At 43.7% G+C, this 24748-nt stretch overlaps 1 protein-coding gene across 1 annotated transcript; it reads left to right on the top strand.

The window, feature by feature from the left end:
- Positions 1-364: 364 nt before the first annotated feature.
- Positions 365-24513, top strand: LOC119159545 (Protein tyrosine phosphatase Meg2). Its single transcript, XM_037412347.2, has 14 exons — positions 365-624; positions 2500-2643; positions 2741-2830; positions 2980-3104; positions 3581-3686; positions 6675-6785; positions 7816-7946; positions 8073-8316; positions 8933-9118; positions 17166-17245; positions 19872-20032; positions 22842-23077; positions 23290-23497; positions 23918-24513. The coding sequence occupies exons 1-14, from the start codon at positions 580-582 to the stop codon at positions 24154-24156; spliced, it is 2106 nt and encodes a 701-aa protein (XP_037268244.2). The 5' UTR covers positions 365-579; the 3' UTR covers positions 24157-24513.
- Positions 24514-24748: the final 235 nt, after the last annotated feature.

The raw sequence follows: 24748 nt of genomic DNA, 5'->3' as shown, positions 1-24748 counted from the left end.
ATCAGATGCCTTAGGAAGGAGCACCTTAAATGTAGAAGTGCCGGTTGAGGCTGCAATCACGCTCTCCGAAAATTGGCGCCAATACTCGGAAAGTTTCTTATCAGTCTTTTAGCGCCATCTTTTGCCGCAATGGCAAACGATACGTCACCAGCATACATTTTGTGTTCTCGCCTTCGCTTGTCCAAATTACGTATTAAAAGCGCTCACGTCGTGTTTACAAAACGTATATCCGGGCGTCTTTCTTGTTATGCTGTTGTTGGGCAGCCGCGGACATACAAAAAGCAAATATAACAATAAAAAAAAGCAATGCAGAAACTGATCCATAACCGCTTGAGCCAAGCTCTCAAAGATGGCCGGCTGGGTTCGGTGAATTGGTTCGCGCAAGCGACCGCGTGTTTCCGCTGTTTACCGCGGGTAGTATTTATTTTTTCGAGCTTTTTTTAGTGCTGGGCAGAGCGATGGAACGAGCTCGAAGGAACTACGCCGACGAGAGCGCGAGGCTAGCCGCCCGTCGCCTGTACCAAACCGTAGATTGAATGCTGCTGTATGTCATCCTAAACACTTCTCGGGTAACGAAGAATGAAACACAACATGGCTGCGTCTCTCAGTACACAGGAAGAGCAGGTAAAGCCGTCACTTTCTCTCTAAATGCCGTTAAACTAGGCGGTTCCGTATTGCGCACCGAACTGGCCGCCTGGGATATGCCGCTGCTTGTCATTCGCTGCCTTGTTTTCAGTTCGCAAATTGAGAAATTGAGTTATCATGACACCGAAACCACTCGAGGTATCCGCGATCAACCACCTGCCGTGTATGTCGTCTTCTTATCTTTAGTAAGGTTACTGCGATTTGGTCGCGTAGAAGAATTGATTGTTCTCACGTCACAGTCGACAGCATCGCTTGCGAGTGGACGGAAGAAGTAGAAGTGCGGCTACCTTGCTAGCCTGACTTCGTCCATGTTTTGTGACATGTTCGATGCGATCATCATATCTGTTATGGTTACTTCCTGTTTCAGACCGCAGGTGACGCCTCGGGACACTTGAAGTTATTATGTTCGTCGAGATGACAAGTTTGGACCCCGTCCTCATTTTAAGGTTTTTACGTTGTATTATTGTCGCTATTGCGTGTATCCGACTGTTATATGGCACTCTATGCCTCAAAATGCGAACCACTACACTCGGGTTTAGCCCATCGACCTAGTTTGTTAAGCTCCTCAAACTGAAAGTAGCTTACAATTGCAACCAGCGCAAAACGGAACTGGTCATATTGATTGTGTCGGATTATATAAACTTTGCATGTTGGCCCCTTGAGACTTGGCACTCAGATTGCCCGTTATGGTTTGTGCGCAGAAAACATCCAACATTTGCAAACGACTGATGTTTAGATACTGCAGGGCCAAGAAGTAGTTCCATTGACATTGTTAGGCTTGTCTGGTGTGTGTCGTTGCCTAGCTTTTTGTAGGCTGCCCCCCCCCCCCCTCCTCCTCAACACCATTAGATTGGCTGTATGTGTGGCCTCAATGCATTTGGGGGTCAAAGAGGACTGTGTGGAAAGACACGGAGCAACTTGCAGGCATGCACACAGTGGCATGTATGGTGTGCATAGGTCAGCAGCATCTACCTGAACAGTGGCCTTTCAAAGAGTTTCATGCGATGAGAACTGAAAACATAGGTTCCAGTCAACAGCACCTGCTAAAACATGCTTTTAATATATAAGCACTAAGTTCCCACAAATGTTTGTTAAGAACACATTGCTGAAAGGGCACTCGAACATTTCATGAAAACCAAAATAATGCTAGACCTTTCAGTACATCAAAGAATATTTGAAGAGAGCTTGTCAGAAAGTGTAATAAAGAGTAATAATAATAACAATGCCAATAGCCACACTGTGATTACCCATAAGTAATCTTTTGAAGTTGTTTAAACAAAGGTGCGCGACAGTGACAGTGGAATGGCGAAAGGAAAAGTGGGATGAGTTTGCTTGCACTTTCCTAAAAGATTAGAATAGGGAAGTATTCGTAATGGCCAAATCACTGTCAATTCTCTTAGTCATCACATTACTGCCATCACGTAAGGGAGAGGGTACTGAAGAGTTTCAAAAGCCTAGGAAAGAGTATGTTATATGTTTTACGAGTTTGTAAGCGCTTTGTTGAATGCAGCAAAGCAGTGTTTGACTTGCATGTTCACTGTAGCATTGTCTGCATTTGTGAAGCGTTTTATTTTAACCATGTTAATCGGGCATTTCACTGTTTCTTTAATGGCAGCAGCTATTTTAGAGCCATATGTACATTATTCAATGTCCTCCTCGAACTTCTATTGAAGAGAAATGCTTGAGCAGCTCCAATTCTTGTGTCGCCCACTGGCACTGTTGATTGTTTGCATGTCTTGCTCAGGTTACTTTTCTAAGATCTCACTACCTGTGGTTTGATGCCACCTTGAAGTTACTTTAGAGTGGTAGATTTTTAATGAGCCTCATAAAAGCTATGCCTTCTCTTTTTGACAGCTGGTGAAGGAATTTATGAAAGTGGTGAATGAGCAGAGGTTGAGTCACAGTGCAGGGCCCCTGACGTGGAACGCTGCTGTCAAATTCATGATGGCCCGGAAGTTTGACGTTCGCCGAGCCCTATCCCTGTACGAAGCTCACGAGGTACTTAGTCTTTTTGCATGTATTCATTCGAGACTCAGGTGGCATCTCACTGAGTACACTTTCGTTCTTGTTTCTTTTTCTTTTCCTCCACTCACAGATGACTCGATATCGAGAAGGGCTGTGCACTTTTGACCCTACGACCGATCCTTTAAAAGGGGAACTGGAAACTGGGAAGTTCACAGTCTTGGTGAGCTTGTCACTGTCTTTTGCCTACTTCCTGTTGTTTGTATCTTCTTGAATCGTTGCAAAGCATAGAGTATTGCCGTCGTGACTGAACGATGGTGATATGACGTAAATGGCTTTTCTTCCGTCTCAACACTATCGTGCTGCCTGCAGCCGACACGAGACAGTTCCGGAGCTGCCATCACCATGTTCACAGCGAGCAAGCACTGGCCATTGCAGAGTTCGCACAAGGTCACCCTGCAAGGTGTTGTCTACCAGCTAGACGTGGCCTTGGAGAGGTGAGTGTTTTTCACTGACAAAAGGCAAAGATTGGCACCAACATGTAAAAGCACCAACATCTTAAGCAGTAGCCTCTAATGATGTTATTATATATCACTCTCATTGCACCAAGATGTAGGAGCTGCACTGAAGTCTTAAGCAGTTGCCTGTAATGATGTTAATATATCTCACTCTCAGGTGGTCCGAGGAAATTGTGTGCAAATGTAGTAGCTCACATGTTCAGAGAAGTTATCAAGCCATCACATTTGTTTTCAATTGGACCCCAAAAACCATATAAATTCTTTCAGCATATTCGAATATTGCAGCTGTACATATCTTTGTTTGCATAAATAAGGTTTCTATATACTGTACAGATTGACAGATATTGTCGTTGCTTCTTGGGTTATGTCTCACTATTTTCAGTCTGTTTCTCTCTGATCAGCAGATGGTTCCTTTGCATCTTTCCATTCTTTTTTTCTTTTGTAACTATGTGCAGCCTCGAAAGCCAGAGGTGCGGGATAGTGTTCATATACAACATGACCGGCTCAAAGTACCAGAACTTTGATTACGAGCTCAGCCAAAAAATATTGAATCTTCTCAAGGTGAGGGCCTTGTGCATAGCACTGCTACTTTCTCCCTTTTTTTTTGGAACTTACATCCGGTAATGTTTGCAGCAATTTTGCTGCACAATATTAATTTCCTCCATTTGACCTAAGAACTGTTCTTCACTTGTGTGCATTGGCAACATCAAAAAAAAGCTCGGACGGGTAGATCATAGGTAGTACTGTGGCCTCTAAGATGAGCCTAGGGCGCACCATTCTTCCGGCCGTCCCACTTGCACGCTGAACTTGTAATCTGAGAAAGCGGAATGAGTACCCCCACCGCCACATTGCGATGCGCTCCCCATGGCTTGCTTTTCCTGACCCGAACACGCACGGAGGGCGAAAGCTTGCCAATCCCAGCCTCTGTGCATCCGTAATGAAAAATTGCAGCACACATGTGCCCTTTTATGGCGAAGTGTCGCTTACTGGTGCAATCTCGCAATTCCCTCTACGATTATGACGGATACTTTGAAGTGCGGGGAGAGGCACATCACCACAAGACCCTTCGGTGATGCCATATGCTTAATTTTACTATGCACTGGTAATTTTCTCTCGTGGAGAGTCTGTAGCAAAAAACACGCACGGAATAGACATCAATGGTGATAGCTCACCACGCCTGTTGTATTGTGACTGTTTCTTTCTTTCTTCTTGCTAGAAACCATTCAGAGCTTGTGTCTATTCTGGGTCTTCGCTCTATGAATCGTCCCTGATGCCCGATTCGCTACAATACTTTCTTTATTTGTGCAGTCATGCTTAGTTTAAAAAAAAAAACAGGAACGAGATTTTTTTAGCAGGTTCAAGCAGTGGTCTATTTTAATTCAGCAATTATCATTTGCATGTTTTAAATCTGAATTTATGTTTTCTTTATATGAAGATCATATAAGTCTGCCAGTTTTGTTGTGTATCATTGGTATCTGTCATTTACTTTGCCACTTTAACATAGGACGAAGGAAGGTAAGAGGCAACCTTAATATTGTGTTCTAAATACTGCTATGCTAAACAACCTGCAATGCATAAGGTTTTTGACATTATGCATGGCATTCAGGTGAACATAGTAACCTATTTAATTGAGGTGCTGGGCAAGCAAGAAAGAAGTTTGATTCACCGATGCCACAGCCGGGATAGGAGAGAGGGAGCAGACCGAATTCTTGAAGATACATGACACTTTATTTACAAAGACAAAAGCCACAGCCTTGATTTCCGGCATTCTCGCCTCCAGCAAAAAAAAGAAAAGGCCTATGGCCTCCATAAAATTGTAGTGACACACTAAATAATACCACTTGGGGTGCTTGAATGTGTGCCCAAACGTTGCTACGCAAGCCCTTAGCTGTTGCATGCATGTAAATGCGGCCTCGGGAAAAAAGAAATTTAAAAAAAACGAAAAAAAAAAGAAAGAGGGGAGCGATGAGATAGGCTAAGTTTATCCACATATGCCTTTATATATGTACACGTCCCACCGGCTTACTAGAAAAAAAAATACAAGCAAACAAAGAATGGTCTTTCAGTGTTACGAATGCAAAAAAAAAAAAAAAAAATTCGGAGGAGTTAGCCTACATACTGTAACAGCTTTGCTGTAAGAATTTTGCTTGAGGTCTGAGAGACAAAGCTGTCTTCTAGCGCAGTGGCATATACTAGCTGATGGTTGAGCAGAAGAGAGCTGTACTGTAATGTAGCTGCCGCAGTACTTTCGTGGTTGCGTGGAAATGATTAAAAAAAGCATACCTACGCGTTGTCATATTTCGTGACAACTTGGTTGGGCAAGCTTGCATGCGACCTACATTAAACATTTCGCACTAGCATTTTCTCTTGTCCAAATCAGCTTTTGAGTGACAACTAAAGTTGCATGCGAAAGCAAGGAGTAACTTTTTATAAACGTACCTGAACTTCTTTGTAGCTGTAACAAGGCAATGATCGTTGACTGCGTGTTTATAGCGTGTCTCAAATAGGTAACAACATGCCAACACAGTCGATGTTGTGACTGAAACAACTGAAATGGTGCGTTGTGCCTGACAGACGAGCGCCGCTCGACTCATGGAGAAAGATCGCCATCTCACGGCCCATTCGGGAGGTGACAAAATTACACTTCTCCACTAGGTGACGCGCCCAATAGGACAGCCCTAACAATGGCGTGCTGCCGGCTAATCTCAGAGGCCATGGTAGTGCATACAATTTGGCTATATAGTAGTAGGACAAACACTTTGTGTTTAAGCTCTTTTTTTTTTTTTCACACTGACATACTGAACCATAAGACGTTGTGCACTGCAGAGACTAGAACGCTCACACAGTGTGTTTTCACGACTAGGAAATAGTGTGCACCACATGAGATTCAGAAGTAAGGATGTGTTAATTATACACTTTTTCATAACATTTTTCTACAACTTGCGGCTAAAGCAATGATGAAAACATAAATGTTTACGTATCTAAATCCACTCACCATTAGCAGAATGGCATGTTAGCACAACCTCACTCTTCACAGAACCTTTTGCATTTAGAATTAAAACATTGTTTGCCCCGTGCAAGAAGCAAGAAATATGTATTGCAGGGAACTTGTGGCTTGAAGCGGAATTATTTCCATCCGCTGCATTCCTAACGTATGTTAATGAGATTTAGTTAATAATAGGTATAGATAATATTAATAAGTACAGAATTATTCAGTTCTTTATCCATATTCAGATTATATCCATAATCTTTTTTCTCTTTTCTTTATTGTATCTTCTTGTACTTGCCCGTGGAATTTCGTATCTGCCCTATACACACTTTATAGCCTGTATATATTATATACTCATGTACTTGCCATTTTGCTCATGACTAACTTCCTGTACCACCCTGCTAAAATCAATGAATGGTGATTGCAGTACCTGTAAATAATAAATAAATGAGTATACTTAGCTAGCTATGTTATCTGCTCAATATGTAAAGGAACAGGAGAGAAGACCTTTGCTGCTTCGACTGCACATTTACTGTGACGTGTGTCCTGATGCTTTGCAGGGCGCCTACCCAGCAAGGTTGAAGAAAGTCTTGATTGTTAATGCGCCATTGTGGTTCAAGGCACCATTCCGAATACTTCGCCTTTTTGTCAGGGAAAAGCTCAGGGACAGGGTGAGTTCAAGTGCTCTGTACATCAGAGATAGTGGACCGTTTTTCATCATTGTGGAAATAAGCTTACATTGGCCTGGACTTAGTAAATAAAAATACTTCCTTTTAAAACAGCTTCTTTGTCCAAGGAAGAGCTGCAATCTCTTGTGAAGTTGCCTACCATCACACTGTGGGAAAATTCTGATGTGTAAAATTTTACTTCCGCTATTATGGGATTTTCCAAGTTGTTAACACTGTGAAATAGCAGAACATATTCTTAGGGTAGTTGGCTATCCATGAACCCTGAGCACAGAAAGGAGAATAAAGTTCAATGAACTTACAATAATTTGTAAACTGAATTAGACAGCATGTTCGTTTTACAGTCAGGTTGTCACAAAGCTGCAATCAAACATAGGTTGCAACTGAGAATCCTATTTTAGGCCATGCCAGCCATCGGGTAGTAGGTGACAAGGGAAGGCGGGGGTGCCGACGTCATATTGGGGGGAACATAATTCTGCCACACAGGCTGCACGTTGTGAACCCTGCTATAGATAATCAGTCTTCAAGAGTATCATAATTGTACGCTTGCCTGTCATATATGGCTTCAATTTTTATATAACTGCTCACTGAATGTGTTCCTGCTGGGTGCATCCAGATAAGATCGAAGACGAGGCCCTGTTCACCATTCCCCAAAACTGACATGTCTACATAATTCCAATGTAATCTCCCTCTTTGCCACTCTCTGGGAATCAGCCACTGCTTATGTCACATGGGAAGTTTCCATAGACCAAAACAGGCAGCACTTGGTGCATTTTTGTCATATTCTCGTTTACAAAAGCCGTGGTCTCTCTATCTCTGACTAACTCGTTAATAAGGGTCCCTAGCGTTTGACTGCATCATTACTTAATTTCATTATTCTCTTGTATGCCTTCAACTTGGTATTCATATGCTTTTGTTCCCGTTGATCTTGCAGAGGAATTCCCAAGGCAGATGTACATCTTGTGTTTTGGAAAGCTTTCTCTTTCTCTCTTCATTCTGGATTTGTCTTCTGCAGGTGACTACAGTTAGCCTGGAACAGCTAGGTGCACACATTCCATACACTTCATTGCCTCGAGAGCTTGGAGGAAGCCTGGCTATCAACCACAAAGCCTGGCTGCTTCATTGTCTCAAGTCCATGGCCAACAGGTAGCACGAAATGACCCACAGATGCCTTTCATCATACATTGTGGAGGGCTCATTGGATGGCGATGCCATATTGTGATTGGCCACCCACTTGAAGCAGTCGACTCAATGATGGACAACTCCTTGCAGGTACAACTTATCGGGCGAGGTACCAGTGCCACCGGCTGTGCTTCCGGTCAATCCTGCTGAACCAGTTGAAAACGACGTTGCGGCGGGAGAAGTGACTGAGGAAGAGGAGGAAGAAGAGGCCTCTTCTGCGGCACAGCCAGCAGCCATTGAAACACAAAACTCCGTCCAAGAGAAGCAGAACTGTGAAGAACGTGAGAAGGAGGTTGAAGTGATCAAGGAGCCCGTGACAACCACGGCAGCAAAGGTGGGTAACGTGCGCACAGGAAGAGCAAGGTCTCGCCTGTTTCTTTTATCATTAGCTTCTTTCAAACTGTGAGGAATAACGTGCATAGTTTGATTGGGTACTTGTGTTTGAAGTACTGGTGTGGCTTGAGGAGGCCAAGTTCCCCTTTGCACCCTCTCGCCGATCGATGCCCATGGTGTTGCGCTTCTAAGCTTGAGAATGTGGGTTCGATTCACGGCCACGCTGATCATATTTCATTGGTGAAATGCAGAAGCACCCACTTAAAGAATTTAAGCGCATATTAAGAAAAAAAAACTGGTGAACAGAATTACTCTCGAGTCCCTGTTCATGACACACCTCATAATCGTGTCATGATTTTGGCTCTAAAGCACTGGTAGTTATAATTATTTAGTCAGGAGAACACAGTAAAAAAGAAAGAAAAACTAGTGGTGGAGTGCACAGTGTTGTTAGAACAGCTGTTTTACTTTCATTTTCTTAGTTGGGTCACATGCTTTTCAATAGAAGAATACAAAACGCTAGAAGAATGGAAACATTCAAAAGGACACGCAGATAGATACATGAGGTTGGCCGACATTACTGAATCTGGTGACTTCTTCAAATATGTGTTCATACGCAGGAAGAACCTGCTGAGCAGACAAGGGTAGCCGCAGCTTCACCTGAACTTGTCACAGAAGAGGAAGAAGACGAGAAGTGCCCTTCCTCGTCGTCTGTGTCCTCTTCGTCTCAGTGGGACGAAGGTACTGCCAATGGTGAACACAAGGATGGTGCTGTCACGTTGGAGGAGTTTATCAGCCAACTTCAAGTAAGCAGGAATGCTGGCAGCCAGTGTGCGAAATTCTGTGTACTGTATATGCCTACGTTAGACCTATGTGGTTTCTCGTGTAATATGAGAATACTCTGCGAAGCACATGAATTCAGTGCACTATGTCTGTGTGACCTGGCAGCAACAATGCAGCGTGTGCCTCTTTTTATGTTACTGTAATGACTAATATTAATGAGAACTAGCAGACAATAATACCAGGGAAAGTATGGGGGTTGTTGTTAGAAGTAACTGTAATTTAAATGTAAAGGAAGAAAAGTGGATGAAAAAATTACTAGCCATCGACAGGATCCGAACCTGCAACCTTCGAATGGCGCGTTCGATGCTCTACCACTGAGCTAAAATGGCGGTCTTTCCTCCGTCCGCATTGTAGGGTACATATGTGCAGTTAAACATGGGAGCTTCAGTTGTGTTGTCACATGCTACGTGACGCTACAAGCAATAAGAGTGTCCCACACTCGCCGAAGTGGCATCAGGTGGTGCTGATTGAAACTCTCAGGCCATCATAACGCCATGGATGTCACGGTCACTGGGCTAGTAACGACGAGAGGTACTTTTGTTTTGAGCGCGACGTCAAAAATATGGCAGGAGTTTTAAAGAACGATTCTTTTGCGGCCCGCACGTATAGTCTAACCGACCAGCACCATATTGGTGGCTGAGCGACCTGTTGCCGAGCATTTTAATGGTGAAAAATTTACTGGAATATCTATGTGGTGGTAAAAAACGTGCCTCCAATGAAGACACAGGTGTTGTGGTGCGGACATGCGCTGTGGATGTCACGAGCTTACAAGAAATGGCCGAGTTGGTAGCGGAATCTCGCGAAAATCCTTGGCAAGTTCCTTTTCTTTAGGTGGTAGTACTCGCATAAATTTTGTTGTAGCAGAAGTATCCAGAAAAAGTATTCGTTGTGACGAGACGTTTTCTACATTGTTTTTATGGGTGGCTAACAGGGAAACGAAAATTATTCCTTGTAGCGGAAATTTTGTTGTAGCAAACTTCGTTACAGTGGGATTCGACTGTGTAGTGGATGGGCTCTTTGTGCTTGGTTTTCACATACACACTAAAGACACTTGACACCACCATTGATCGTACCTTGCGCCTTCTAGTCGGGTATCTAATAAACATGGCGGACTAAAAGAGGCTGTACTTTTTTACTTAGTCCTGGCTTTTGTTATAGGTAAGATTGCATTTGCCACACTCTATCTGCAGTTTCTTAAATTATAATTTGATCAGACTGACATCCTTTTTACGCAAAATCCATATCGGAGGTACCCATTCGTACCTCCACTGAAAGACTTATGCATAGTGGCATTTTTAACACCCTTGCTGAACTCACAGAAGCCCATCTTGCATTGTGGTATAGCAGACTTTCTAACAATATGACAGGCCGACACATTCTACAAATACTTTTTGGTCCGACACCTATCACCTTAGGTAATTTGCCATTCCACACCACATACAAGATAACCTCTGTATTCCCTCAATTTGCTAAACATGCACTTTGTGCACTGCAAATAGCGCGAAAGGCAGCATGCAAAGTCTCTCAAAACAGAGTATCCTCCTCATATCGTGGGCTTTATGTTGATGCTGCCATTTACAGGGACAAGAATCATTATGCAGTATCAGTCATATCACTCTCGCGTCCAGGTTGCTTTGGCTGCCTCTACTGCTGCGTTTTTGAAGGATGAGGCAGAAAAGGCGGTCATAGCCCTGGCCCTCGTCATTCCTGATTCATCTCTTGCCGTGACTCCAAAACAGTCATATATAATTTATGAACAGGCAGGGTTTCTAAGCTGACCCTTTCTCTGCTTTTGGCCCATCCCCTAGAGGCCTAGATCAAGTTTTAGCTCTAATTACTCCCGTGCATGTGAGCCTTGCCGGAAACGAGGCGGCTCATGCCAGTGCCCAGAGATTTACAGTCCATACACAAGCATCTGATGTGTCACAGCTCACTATGGAGGAGGGATCGTTTACAGTGCAGGATCTGGCTATTTCACTCCATGAAATTAGCACATATTACCGATTAGAATGTTAATTCAATCTTTCCGCGACTCATGCACAAATCTCCATGTTGATGCAAAATTCTGTGGTGACAGCTGCAGACTTCCGCGTTTCCTTCCCCTTAACAGTCGCCGACCTTTATTCGGACTCAATGAGAACCGCCGAAAATTCCAAATAATTGGAAGTCCGAAAAGACGGATTCACAAAAAACGGCACTGTCGAAGTTGGCGAACTCTCCAAACGTACCCCCCCCCCCTCCCACGTCGACCCCGCTAGCACGAAGGTCGTCCAAAATTTCCGCTGCTGCGGTAGGCAGACTCTCAACCACGGGCTTCTGGCCTGTGGCACTGTCCTTCTCAATCCCAGTAATGAATCCTGTCAGGCGGAAGCAGTTGTGGATCGTTTCCTGAGTCACTAACTTCCAGGCATTGGAAAACATGCTGATGGTCGTCAGAACATCTACGACACAGTTTTTGTTACTGTCGTCGCATAGCAGCATACGATTCAAGAGGCGCGACCGGTAATGAACTTTCAAGTTTTTTATCACGTGCTGGTCCATGGGCTGCAACACGCTTGTCGTGTTAGGCGGCAAAAACTCCACTGTCATAGCCTTCAAGTTGTCCACGACAACTTGAAGGCTGCCCACGAACACCGCCCACGGTGCCCACGAACACCGCAGTTGTCGACGAACATCAGCACCTTGCGATTTTGCTGCTTGTACCGGCGGTTGAGCTTGTGAAGGTACTGTTCGAAGAGGTTTTGCATAATCCACACCTTCAAATTTGCTTCATACCTCATAGTGAGTGATTTGACGCCTTTAGAACATCTTGGATTTTTTCATGTCTCTATCACGAAGAGCGGAAGTTTCTCCGTCCCCGTCATGTTGCCTCCTACAACAACTGTCAGTCACTCCTTGCTATGCTTCCCCCCCATGACAGGGTACGCCAGACAAAGCTAGCGTCTTGTCGGGCAGCATCTTATAGAAAAGTGGAGTCTCGTCACAATTAGTTTTCTGGTGGATACTGGCACAGCAGTGCGCACAGCTTGTCGGCGCGGTAGTTGGTCATGAGCGTTTGGCCGACGGAACCACTCTCGCCGCATATTCGCTTGAAGGCCAGGTCGTAACTTTTCTTAAAGTTGCGCAACCAGCCATCACTGAACTTGCAGCCGGTAATACCCATGAGCAGGGCGAGCTTCTCTGCTTTCTGTCTCAGCAGACCACCAGACACGGGTATTTTCCTAGCCACCGTGGCACTCAACCACATGTTCAGCGCCTCTTCAAGCTGCAGGTTGCTGCCGTCCCGGAAATTTTTCTGCGTACTCGCAGACGCTTTCTCAGCTGCCTCCAGGATCTTAGCCTTCTGCTTGAGGTAGTCCGAGACGGTTTGCTTGGAAATGGAAAATTCCCGAGTAACTTCAGACTGAGGTCGGCCGCCTTCTACCTGGCGAATTATCTCCGCTTTCTTCACCATCGTGTGAGCGTCTTGTAGCTCCCCTGTTGACCGCACTTCTTCACTCCCGACAGCGCAGCAACGGGTAGTGTCGGAGCCATTTCATCACACCACGGAACACGCAAGAGAGCGAGAACACAGAGAACATTACGAACCAGGCCTACCCGTAAAAGCAACCGACTGACACCACTGACACGCTGACACAAACGCCAAACCACAGAACACCTATGTGTTAGAAAAATAGGCAGTGAATAATCATTGCAGTCAAATCTGCATAATGAAGTTTTCTACTATGTTTATTCACAAAGTAAGGGCCATTTCCTAATCTTTAAGTATTTGCACATCAGACCGAAGAGTTATGTGCACAGCACAATCTACTACTTCTCAGCGAAAATACTGAAGCGATTGTTCTGGCTCAGTAGTCATCTGCTTGACGGGGAACGCAGACAAAAATTTTGGCGAATATTGCTGTGGGGTGCACACTGTATTTACATTTTTGCATGCAAAAGAATCAATAGCTTTTTTAATTTACGAGGAGCTGTGCACAGTGCATGAACCAACTGTGAAGAGTGATACAAGTGTCGAAACACGGTGTTGAGACTTCTGAAATGGCTGCACAAATGTGTACAACAAAGAGTGGAGCACCATGCCAAGCATCCAGACCAACCAAACTGTTCAAGTGGACAGGATATAGCAATAGATTGAGGATTAACAGTTACTGGTCTGTAAGACAAAGTTGCTCTTGTTGGCCTCGCTACAATTTCCACAATTGTAGCCAATATGCCCAGATATCACAAAGCTAGGTTCCAAAAATGCTTACCGACCAACTCAAACACTAAAGGACATCAAGTGGATCAGCGTTCTTGGACTGCTACCGATAAAACAGGGATGATTTGTTTTCGCACACTGTTGCACAGGTGGCGATGCTTCATAGTGTACGCGATCGCAGAAACAACACAGAGTGCCACCTCTTCTTTCACAAAAACCGAAAAAAAAATCAAGCAATTCGCTTACTCCAGTTAGAAAATAACGGCTACCATTTTCAAAGTCAAAAAGGGCATTTTTAGTGTTTAGTAATTTCATAAAATGTGGCCACACTTACAGCTGACATATACTGTGAAACACTCATTACATAATGAATAAGTACGGTAAACATTGATGACGCCACAAATTCTCATCCATATCTGCCTCCTACATGACAACATGCATTCTTGCACCACAATCAGAACCAACGGGAAGACCAAATATTTTGGTAAAGAACACTAATTGTTCGCCCTACTGTCCTGTGCCAGCACTGTGTGATCATTTCCTCTTCTTTCACTCGAAACAGTGGCTCAGGATATGGTTTGAAGACAGTGAGAAATTCAAGATGACCGTTCGCAACAGGTTCAATCACCAACCGGCGATCTTTTCTTCAGATTGACTAAAGAAAGTACTGCAACGGTACGAGAAGCACTAAGAAGTTAGCAGTGATTCTGTAGAAAAGTGAAGTAGGTTTTTGCTGATCTAAGCCCACCAATAAAAGCTTTTGCTAATGAATATGTACTTGCTTGGAACCAAATGGTCCTTACTTTTTGAATGACCTTCAAAATTTTGATGCTTCGCATTGACAGGTGAATAAATGAGTTTTCTTTGTGCCAATGGTGCATAGTCATGAAAGACACTGCTAAAAAAAAAATGGACAACGGCAGAAGCTGAATGCACATTTTTATTCTTCACTACTTCCTCGCTGTCTGCCTCACTCTTAACACGGGTATCATGCAAAAGTAGTCTTTCTGGCTTCATATTTCACAGCAATATCAAGGAAATAGCTGTTAGTAGACATTCGAATTATCAACATGTACAAACACTGGCCAACTTTGATTATACCCTCTGAGAGCATTTTATGTACTGCCAAACCCCACAGCGAACAGACTCCGTAAGTGGCTTGGCTTGGCCGCTCGGCTGGCTAAAACAAAAGAAAATTGTGTTGCCAAACATAGTCTTCGAGATCGGCAATGGCGATTTCTGCGTGCATTTTGTAACTGGCCTGACGTCCATCCATAGCTAGTGCAGTATATCAGTGCTGGCAACCTAGCAAATGTATTGTATAACGTCGCTGTGAGTGTATCATGTTGTACGGCGGCGCATCTGTTCAGTCAAACGGAGCCCAAATTATCGAACAGCGCACAGCGGGGCGTCCGAATTTTCGGTCGTGAGTTTACATTAGGTTCAATGCGGCGAGTGGCGGTGCCACGAAGATGTCCGAATAAATGGGCATGTCCGAGTTTTTGGCGTCCGAATAAAAAGTCGGCGACTGTTTATCCTCCACCGTATTCATTTTCAAGTGTTCTCCTCTTGTAAATTTTGCGCTGTTCTAGGCTTGTGTGAATATTTGAATTCACTTTGAAATGAATATAAGTTATTTTAAATGTTGTAGTATTCGAGATGAATGAATGGACATAAAACCACATGCAGCTCTTGGTAAGGGTAGTTTGACTGCAGTTAAAGAGTTCTATGCCGTGAGTACACCTAGCCAGAAGAAATCTGCACTGCCGCAGAGCCCTGCTTGAAGGTTAATGAACAGATTACTTTCCCATCACTTCATCATTTTTTAAGTTTAAAAGCTTGTGATAGGCCTATTGTATGTTTGTGAACAGTGGTAGGTGCCGTCTCGCGGGAGGCTCCCCAATGCGCTGTGCTCAGCTTTGCAGCTGAGTGCCAGTTGTCAACTGATCATAAAGAGCTGTGGTGAGCTTTGGGCTGGGCGGAACCAGCGCTCCACAACGTCGCGACAGTATGTCGACGACGCCTACTGCTGTTCACAAACATGGAATGAAATGGGTTTATACTGGCCTATACGCATTAATCGTGGTAAATTTTAAGACTTAACATATTTTAGAGGTTATTACTTGCATTCTACCGAATGTAAAATCCTGCGAATATTCAAAGCTGCTTCCACTTCCCTTTCAACCAAAAATGACGACATTCGCATATGCCTTGTTTCAATTTTTTAGATACATATATTGCACAAGCTAGTTGGGTCATGACAAATAGGCTAATTTTTCTTTATAATATGTTATATACATCATTTGAATTCAATTCGAGATTACCGAGCCGAATCACTGTCTGCTTTGAACCTAGAATTTACTATTTGCACACGCCTAGCCGCTTTCACAGCAGACTTAAAGCACGTTATGTGGCGCTGCCTTAACAGCCTCTTCCTCTTTGCTGAAATGCCTAATTCCTAATTAGGAGCAGTGGAAGGCTGCCTTGTGCAGCTTGAGGCCTGATATTCGGGAGGCCATACTGGAGTGGGCTGAGAGGGTAGAAGAGGTATACTAGAAGTAGTTCCTCCTCTCCCCATTTCTGTCCCATTGCTCCCTTTTATTTATCCAGAGACAAATAAAGCAGCTCATTCATTCATTCATTCATTCATTCATTCAAAGCAAATGCTTTGTTTGCATCAGTTATTGGCTGCCTGCCATATTATATATAGTGTTACTACAAGTTATTGTTTCGGATAGTAGAGGTTCTCACCATCTTGGAGTCTAAAGTAGCTTAGTTTCATCCACTGATGGACGAGGTACAGACTGGAATAGGCGCTTTTTTTTTAGGGGCGAAGGGGAAGAGTGCTAAATTGTGTATGTAGCTTATCACTTCATCCTTGTCTCAAAAACTTGTCCACTAAGATTACAGCACCAGCCTTTTACCTCGCACGAAATTTGAGCAGGTTCTTTATAACTTTTTATAGCTTGTAAGTGATGAATGATGAATATCTTCAGTTTGTTAGCTCATTTATATCTCAGAAGTAAAATGATACACAATTACTGTTCTCATTAGTGACTGTTCTCTCATGGATCTCGCAGCTTTGAACTTTGGCAGTTGCTCGATAAGTATCTGTTATTATGCCGAGCGGACATGCATGAGTTTTTATTAAGTGTTCTCCTGAAGCCAGACATTGGGATCCTTCTTATGTTGCCTCTTAAAATTACACACGTATAAATATTTATAATTACAATGAATAGTGGAACAAATTAAAAACCACTGTTAAGTGCTACATAAAGTTTACATGTACTTGTTGTTCTGCTTTTTAGCTCCAGTGTTGCTGTAAGTGAGACATGTTAAAAGCACAACTGCAAATTTTTTTATTATGTAACACAGCGCTTCCTGTAGACTCAAATTCTGTAGTTTACAATAGCGTCAAAATAACGGCTCCAGACAGGCTTCTGCATCCTTACTTTCAGCAATTGTGCCTAAACAACTTAGTTGTGGCTCCTGCATACAAGATAAATTTGTTTTACACTCACAGTGCTTCTTTTTTTGTAACAAAGTTGCAAACTTCTGCCTTCATTTTTTGCGTACTGCCTTCATTTTTTGCGTGCACTGTCTTCTTCCAAAAAGATAAACTTATTCTACTGGTGACACTGCTGTTTCTTTTTGCATGCAGATTAGCACATGGCATTACCACATTGTCTTTTATACCAACTGTTCTGGTGATTTTAAATAAGTAAAACAGATTTCTGATAATTAGCTTTCTGTCACTATCCCTCAGGAACAACTGAAAGTGACTTTTTCATTTCATACTTCATTTATAGGTCAAAGGTCGTCGTGGCTTGTATCAGGAATATTCTGAATTAAAAGCAAAAAGTCCCGAGGGCACCTTTGTCACCGCAAGGTAAGCAACATTTTCTCAAAAATCTTTCTGGCAGGCAAGGGCATAAGGGTGACTCTGCAGCGGATGCAGTAATCAATGAAAGAAGCCTCACTTCAGCATGAATAATTCTCATTCTCTATTGTTTGCCTACACTGTTAATCTTTGGTTTCTTTGATTACTTTGTTAAATTTTCAATTAATCACTATTTCTGTTGTAATGATGTCTTGGCGTGGTGAACAGGGCAGACAATAGGACAAGTGAGAAAAACAAGTGACGTGAACATCTGAATCAATTACTATCGTCTTTTTAGTAGTAAAATGAAGCCTACAACTTCGTTCATGAGACCACTTGCTCTTGCCCTAGAAATCTGAGATTTCATCTTTTATTTATGCTTTTCCGTGATGGTGATAGATAAACTGGTTATTCTCCGAGTACAAAGCAGTAATGTGCAGCATGTCTACAGACAAACAAACAATGTGGCTAAGGCAGTGGTATCATCTGATACATTCATTAGACAATCACCAAGTCAAATCTGATGAGATCAAAAAAAAAGGTGTCCACATTGACCAACTGTCGAATTGTTGAGAACATCAAGAAAACAGTAAAGAAATGTCTTTTACATGAGTATACTTTTATTTTATTCCTGAATATGTGAATCTTATTGTCATGTTGCAAAAGAGCAGTGTAAAACCTGCAAGTGTTGTCACTACTACCGTATTTACTCGATTCTACCGCGCCCTCGATTGTAACGCGCACCCAATTTCCACCGCGAAAAAAAAAATAACGTAAGACATCAATTACAACGCACACCCATTTTTCTCGCTGGCCCGCACGATCACACCACTCGAAAAAACGACTCCTTTCGGGAGCGTCTTCCATTTAAATATGAGGTACGGGCAAAGCTTGTGCCCATCTGACTTGTAACAGAGCATTGCTGTCACTGTAGTTTTACCGTGGACCGATGTCAGCACGCGACCTTGCTTCGCCCCCTTCTTCTCGATGGTTGTGGTGCCAGGCATGTCGAAGTAAAGAGGCGTCTGATCGGCATTCCCGATTTGCCCAAGCAGGTAGCCGTTGTTGCGCCGCAAGTTTAGGACGAACCTCTGAAAACTGTGAAGCTTTTCATCGTACTCCTCCGCAAAACTTTTCGCATATGCATGTTCCCCTTCGGAGGAAAAAGCCTTTCCTCTTCATAAAGTTAGTTAGCCAGCACCTGCTCGCTTTAAACTGGCTCCGCATTACACCTTTTTCTAACACTAATTGCATAGCCCGCACTTGGAGCAGTTCTGTCGTCACGAGCCGCTGTGCCGCTCGCTGCTCAAGCACACACTCGCCGAGCAGCTCTTTAATTTGCGGAAACCGACCCTGCTGTGGTCCACAGAAGCCTTTGCGTGAAGCTTTGCTGTCGACAATCTTCTGCTTTTGTTTCCGCCGGTCCCGCACGCACGTTTCGGGAACTCCGAACGACCGCGATGCGGCCCGATTTCCGTCCGTTTCTGCACACGCGATGACTTTTGTTTTAAAAGCGGCATCGTGGTGCACTCGAGTTTTGGGAGTCGGCCCTTCCACGCCGTCGATTCTAATGCACTACTAGATGACGAACTCCCCAGCACACGTACGAAGTGCCGCACATGGGAAACACATAGGCAGAAATGACCGACGCGCCATGCCGACGCACGTAGGGGGCGGCCATTTTGGATTTGCCGATGGCAATAGATTGACCGTAATTTTTTTGTTTGTACTCGATTCTAACGCGCATGCGATTTATGAACTCGCTTAACCGGAAAAAAAGGTGCGCGTATGATTCGAGTAATTACGGTACTTCTTTCACAATGCGACTGTGGCATACCCATGTCCTTGTCGCATACTGCCACCACCAACACCACCACGTGTGTGTGACGATACTAATTTTTTTTTACCAGCAATATAGTCAACAATGCATTGTTCATCAATTGCGACATATGGGGCAAGTTTTATGTAGGCTCGTGCGAATATTCGAGCGCTTCGACCTATTGAACGAACATTACTGTACACGAATTCACTTTGATTCAAATTTGAATTATCAGAAATTTTGAAAATGGTGAAATGGTCGAATAGTTGTATATTACCGCACGTAACCCTCTGTAAAGGTCATTTCACTGCAGCCAAATGGTGTTATACCATGAGTACACCTATCCAAGCGAAATTCTCGCTGCTGTGAAGCCCCACTTCAAGGTTAAATGGTACTGGTTTATATGCTGCAACTACGATATGTCTTAATTAATGGAAGTTTCGTGCCATAGGCTTATGCACATGTTTGATAGGACCATATGGTGTAACAGAATGAGCCGAATTTCTGAATTAAAGGGTGCTGAATACATGAAGCCTTACTGTAATAGCTGCATGCATATTGCATACTATAACACCCTTATCATGAAACGTATTCACGAGTTGTTTTGATTAGAGCAGATCTCCAAGAAGCACATATGCATCTAATAAAACATGTATGAGGGTCCCATGCAGCTATGTGGTGTGAACTTCTTTTTGATGTCATACTCAGTGCATTCTTTTGTTGATTCCTGTTTTGTTTGTGTTAGCTTCATTGGACAGGAAAGTATATTGAGTGACTAAAGTTGCCTTTTTTTTCCCATTCTTTTCGTCCGAGCAGAGTGAAACCAAATCAGTGCAAAAATAGGTACACGGATGTACTCTGTTTTGACCATAGCAGAGTGATTCTGTCCATGAGGAATGAAGATGACTGCAGCACGTACATCAATGCCAACTTTGTAGATGGTTACCGCCAAAAGAATGCTTTCATATCAACACAAGGTAGGGCACATCGTGATGCACTTGTTGTCCTGCTATTATGCCATCAAAGAGACTGTAATGATGAATGCGAAATTATTACAAATCTGACGTGCAGTAATGGGCCAACTGCTCCATTTTGCTTCAATTCTACTTATGTGCACATTTATATGGCCATCCAAGAAGAACTTGTGCCAATTGTGTCAAAGTTAACTACATTTGCCTGGTTCGGTGTTCTTAGTGTAAAATGTTCTTGCACAGTCAGTTAGCACCACAACCACCTTTTCTACGACCTGTGGAATCCTTCCCTTTTGCTCCTTTTCATTTCAGTACTTTGGCTCGTTAATGCATACAGAGAATCTCAATCAATCTTAAACCGTAGTAGAAGCACAAGGGTCCACGTAGTTGCACAGTTATTTTTTATTATTTTAACCCTAAAGTTTAGTAGTTACCTCAAAAGTATTTTAACCCTATTTAACCCGGGGTACACTGAGACTTCAATGACATATTTAGGTCATGAAAATGATGTAAAAAAAAAATGCACACAGTCAAATGGCAAACAAGAAAAGTTCCATCAGTGGGTACTGAACTTACAACCTCTTAGTATGCGAAAGCAAATTCCGGGCACGTTATCTGCTATGCCATGGTCGCACACTCTGGAGGCTTTACGAACGCCCCTTTTATATCTCACACTTTTCTGTCGCAGTGCTCTTGCTCAGAGGGCTGATATTGGCATGCGGGTGCCGTAAAGTGAAGTAATGAATTATCACGGTGGCCTGCGCAATTTTAACTACTGCAACGCATCATTACTACCTGTTCATTCTATCGTATTTACTCGCATAATAGGTGCACTTTTTTTTCCAGAAAGTCCGGCGCCAAGTTCGGGGTGTGCATATTACACTGAGTAAAATTGCGCACATATTATTTTAGACTACAGCATAAACTGCTGATAACGTAAGTCGCCAAAGTCACGAATATCCGCACTACAACTGAAACAACCGCGTCGAGCATGCAGTCTGGCGTGTCAGAGAATTGAGGCATGCAATGCGGTGTGCTTGCAAGCATTCAAGTTGCCAAAAATTGACATCGAAAGACACGAAATAAACTTACAAAAAACCCACAAAAATAAAGTGCCATCGGGGAAATTCGCCCGCTAAGTGTCGAGTGCCATGTATATTATGCGCATGATCACTGAACAGTACCAATTGTTCATTTCACAGGCTCGCACACCATATCTAAGGACATTGCAATCGAATCTTGAACCACCACTCAAGTGTTACAAGTGCCACCCATGCCCCCTTTTCTTCGAGTAGAGCCACCGCAAAGAGTTAGGTTGATTCTGTACAAAACCGCGACTGATCGCTCGCGACCGCCACTGAAAAAGCAACCAACGCTGATTAGGCCTAGTCCATGATTCGGCATGTTGTCGCGGGAAGTTTGTACAAGACAGCGTGAAGATCGGCCGTTGAAAAATTGCACTCAAGCACTGATCCAGGAGTATAGCGCAGGTGATACAATGTTTAGATTCCTGGCCGGGAAATCAACGGCGACAAAACTCCACTGAGCTTGTGCAAGTGCAGGTAGTGGCAGCAAGAACGAAAGCTCGCTTAAATGCCAAATAGTTTTTAAATTTGCAGACGAGGAAGCAAACATGATAACGGCGACGCTTTTCTCTACATGAAGCTCGAATTGCTCTGGATGAGGACGTGATCGAACTTTCCATGCAGAGCACGTGCGGACACAGCCGCACAGGCGCTGATGCAAAGGTTTCTCCGACGACCAGGCAACTGCCCTTCTTTCTAACTTGGCAAGCCTGCGCTAATTAAAAAAAAATTGTTCCTTGTTCCAGCTAACATGAGAGCGCGTCCAATTGCAACCATGCAATTATGGCAATGAACTACTGATCACGGTCATGTTCGGGTGCCCCTATTATGCGTAGAAGTAAAAAAAAATCTGATATATCTTGACCGAACTGGGGGTGTGCCTATTATGCGAGTAAATACGGTATTTGGCTTGTTTTCAATACAACTGCATTTTTGTCAATGCCTTAACGCACTGCGATGTGGCAACCTTAGCCCAAACCTCGGCCTTGCTCCTAGCATTCATGCACATTTAAAACAGCTCTGCAGAGCGTGCCTGCCTCGCCTGCATGGAGCTCGCCTGGCTGAAACATCCCACTTACGCTCGCCCTCATAAATATTGTGAACGGCTAGAGAGAAGACATAACGCCTGTTGCATTTCCCTCTAGTCCAGCTGTGATGTTTAATAACTCTTAACATGCCGACGAGGTGGCGACCTTAGCCCAAGTTTTGCACCTGATTGGCGACACTTTTCAGCTGTTACACTATTTACTCGCACTGTCAACTACTATGGTTACCACAAAGGTTTCTTTATTGACTGATCATGGACGTTAGTCGTTGGGATGGAGATGGGACCACCAAGCGTCAACACAGGTCCATGCACCTTAAGCAGCCCAGCACCAATAGACATTGTGCAAGCTCTTTTATATTAATGTACAGCAAACGTTCAACGTTCTGTAAGGGCATGTTTTACTTTTGTGTTATGCCGATTCCTATGACGGAGGAATCAGCCATGTCTTAATTATTTTTACTTCGTCCATTTACTGGTGTTGCAATAGCAATGCTGTCAGCTGTGGCAACTCGGTAGCTGTAGATTGCAGGTTTGGCTCCTGACTGCTGTGGCTTCATTTGGCTGATAAGAAAATATAGAAATGCTGGCATATTTACATTTTGTGCACATTAATACAATTCCACATTCACTGTAACCCTCATGTTACATTGCTACTCTGTGTCCCATGACTATGCTTATTCAGGGCCTTTGCCAAAGACATATACAGACTTCTGGCGAATGATCTGGGAGCAGCACTGTGCAGTAATTGTGATGACGACACGGACGTTTGAAAGGGGGCGGGGCAAGTGCGGCCAGTACTGGCCGCCCGGGGAGCCTGGTGCTTCCATAGAGCTTGAAGACCTGTTCAAGATTACCGTCTTGGCCAAGGACCCCAAGCCAGATTATGTGGAAACGCAATTGGAACTGTACAACTGTGAGGCAAGTACCTTGCTTCCCTTCTTTGTTCTTCTTTTTTTTTTACTGCAGTAAATGTTGAGGACGTCGCGGCTTTGTGGCACTTGTTGCTGGCGTCATTATCGCGCCTGTCGCGTGTCTCTTTTGTTGACGTCTTTCGAAACTGAAGCGCTCGATTGTCTCGATACAGGCGATTGAGGTTCGGCTTTCCTCGTTTCATTCTCCCATCGACACAGAGCCAGGAGTCCCGCTCTGTGAGCCACCTGCAGTTTACAAGTTGGCCGGACTATGGTGTGCCCGACTCTGCTCTGGCCATGCTGGCATTTCGTGGAGTGGTGCGTGAGAAGCAGGCGCAGGCTGTAGCTTCTATGGAGCCCAAGTGGAATGGCCATCCCTTAGGACCACCTATCGTAGTTCATTGCAGTGCTGGAATTGGCCGTACCGGTATGCTACTTTACATGCATCCAAACGTTCCACCTCCTCATATAAAAGGTTCTTTGTAAAGCAGTATGCTGATATAATGATATGTAGGTTTTAGTGGTTCAAGGGCCATAAAGAGCACCGTAATAAATGATGAAAGATCAACAATAATCTGTGCTTTACGATGATTTGCAAACCAGTACGAGATTTAGTATTATGTTGGTTGAACTGTGAAAAAAAAAAAAAAATGCCAAGAGGGGGAGTAAGGTAGGAGAGGAGGAAGGTATGTGCGTGTTACAGACTGGTCGATTTCATCAGTGCTTGTGCACAGTTCTCTAGCCTGTATGGATTGAAACTGCGAAACACTATGCGCCTTTTTTGTGAGTTCTGGATTGCAGGATTTGGTCACACTGCAATGATTCATCGAGATTCTTTTTTGTGCAGGAACATTCATTACTCTAGACATTTGCATCAAGCAGCTGGAGGAAGAGGGAAGAGTGGACGTTCGTTCCACAGTGGAACGAATTCGTTCCCAGCGTGCGTTTAGCATTCAAATGCCCGACCAATACGTCTTCTGCCACCTTGCCCTGCTAGAGTTTGCCCTACTGCGTGGGCTGCTTCAGGACGTGGCTCTAGATGGCTTCGATGACGATGACGACCGTGATGGCTCGGACTCTGAGTGATTATTTCTGTGCATTGTTTTGCTGTGTAAAACTTGGTACCTTTTAAAGTAATTTCCCCATCGCAGACTTGTGGCCGCGATCATGACTGCGGCGTCAATGTAGAGATACATTTTACATTTACCTCTCTATAATTGGGTTGAGGTGTACGAATGTCTGATCTAGCTAATGTCGTAACTTATTAATAACTCTAAAAATGCCTGTGTGATTTGTTGAAATACACAAAAAGGGCTTTCTATTTTGTGCAGACCAGCAGAACAAATCTCAAGATTTTGTTCAGTGGCTGGAATACTTGCTGAATAATTTATTGATATTTAAAGTAGCTGATGTGGTTGTATTAGTGGCAGCGCATAAAACTTGCACAGTGGGGAAGAATTCCATCATTCTCTTTTTCTTCCCCCCTTCTGCCAGTTTGCTTGCCAAAGATTCGGCAAGCTGTGCAGGCATTGTTAGATAACAGCATACTTGACTGAGGTGCCTTGCATTAAGTGCGCCGCTTTTATTACTAAGGATTATTTAACGTTTCGTGAGAAATTGAAGCCATATATAGTTTAGTTTGAGCGGTGATGCATTCGTGTTGATGCTGTCAAAGCTT

Source organism: Rhipicephalus microplus, chromosome 1 (assembly GCF_043290135.1).
Source record: "Rhipicephalus microplus isolate Deutch F79 chromosome 1, USDA_Rmic, whole genome shotgun sequence".
Taxonomy (NCBI): domain Eukaryota; kingdom Metazoa; phylum Arthropoda; class Arachnida; order Ixodida; family Ixodidae; genus Rhipicephalus; species Rhipicephalus microplus.
This window is presented reverse-complemented; position numbering and strand designations above follow the sequence as displayed.

Excerpts from the sequence above, each read along its gene's own strand:
- LOC119159545 (XM_037412347.2), top strand. The coding sequence starts at position 580 with ATGAAACACAACATGGCTGCGTCTCTCAGTACACAGGAAGAGCAG. Across the intron at positions 8,317-8,932 it reads TGACAACCACGGCAGCAAAG|GAAGAACCTGCTGAGCAGAC; the intron begins GTGGGTAACGTG and ends GTTCATACGCAG. Across the intron at positions 17,246-19,871 it reads GGCACCTTTGTCACCGCAAG|AGTGAAACCAAATCAGTGCA; the intron begins GTAAGCAACATT and ends TCGTCCGAGCAG.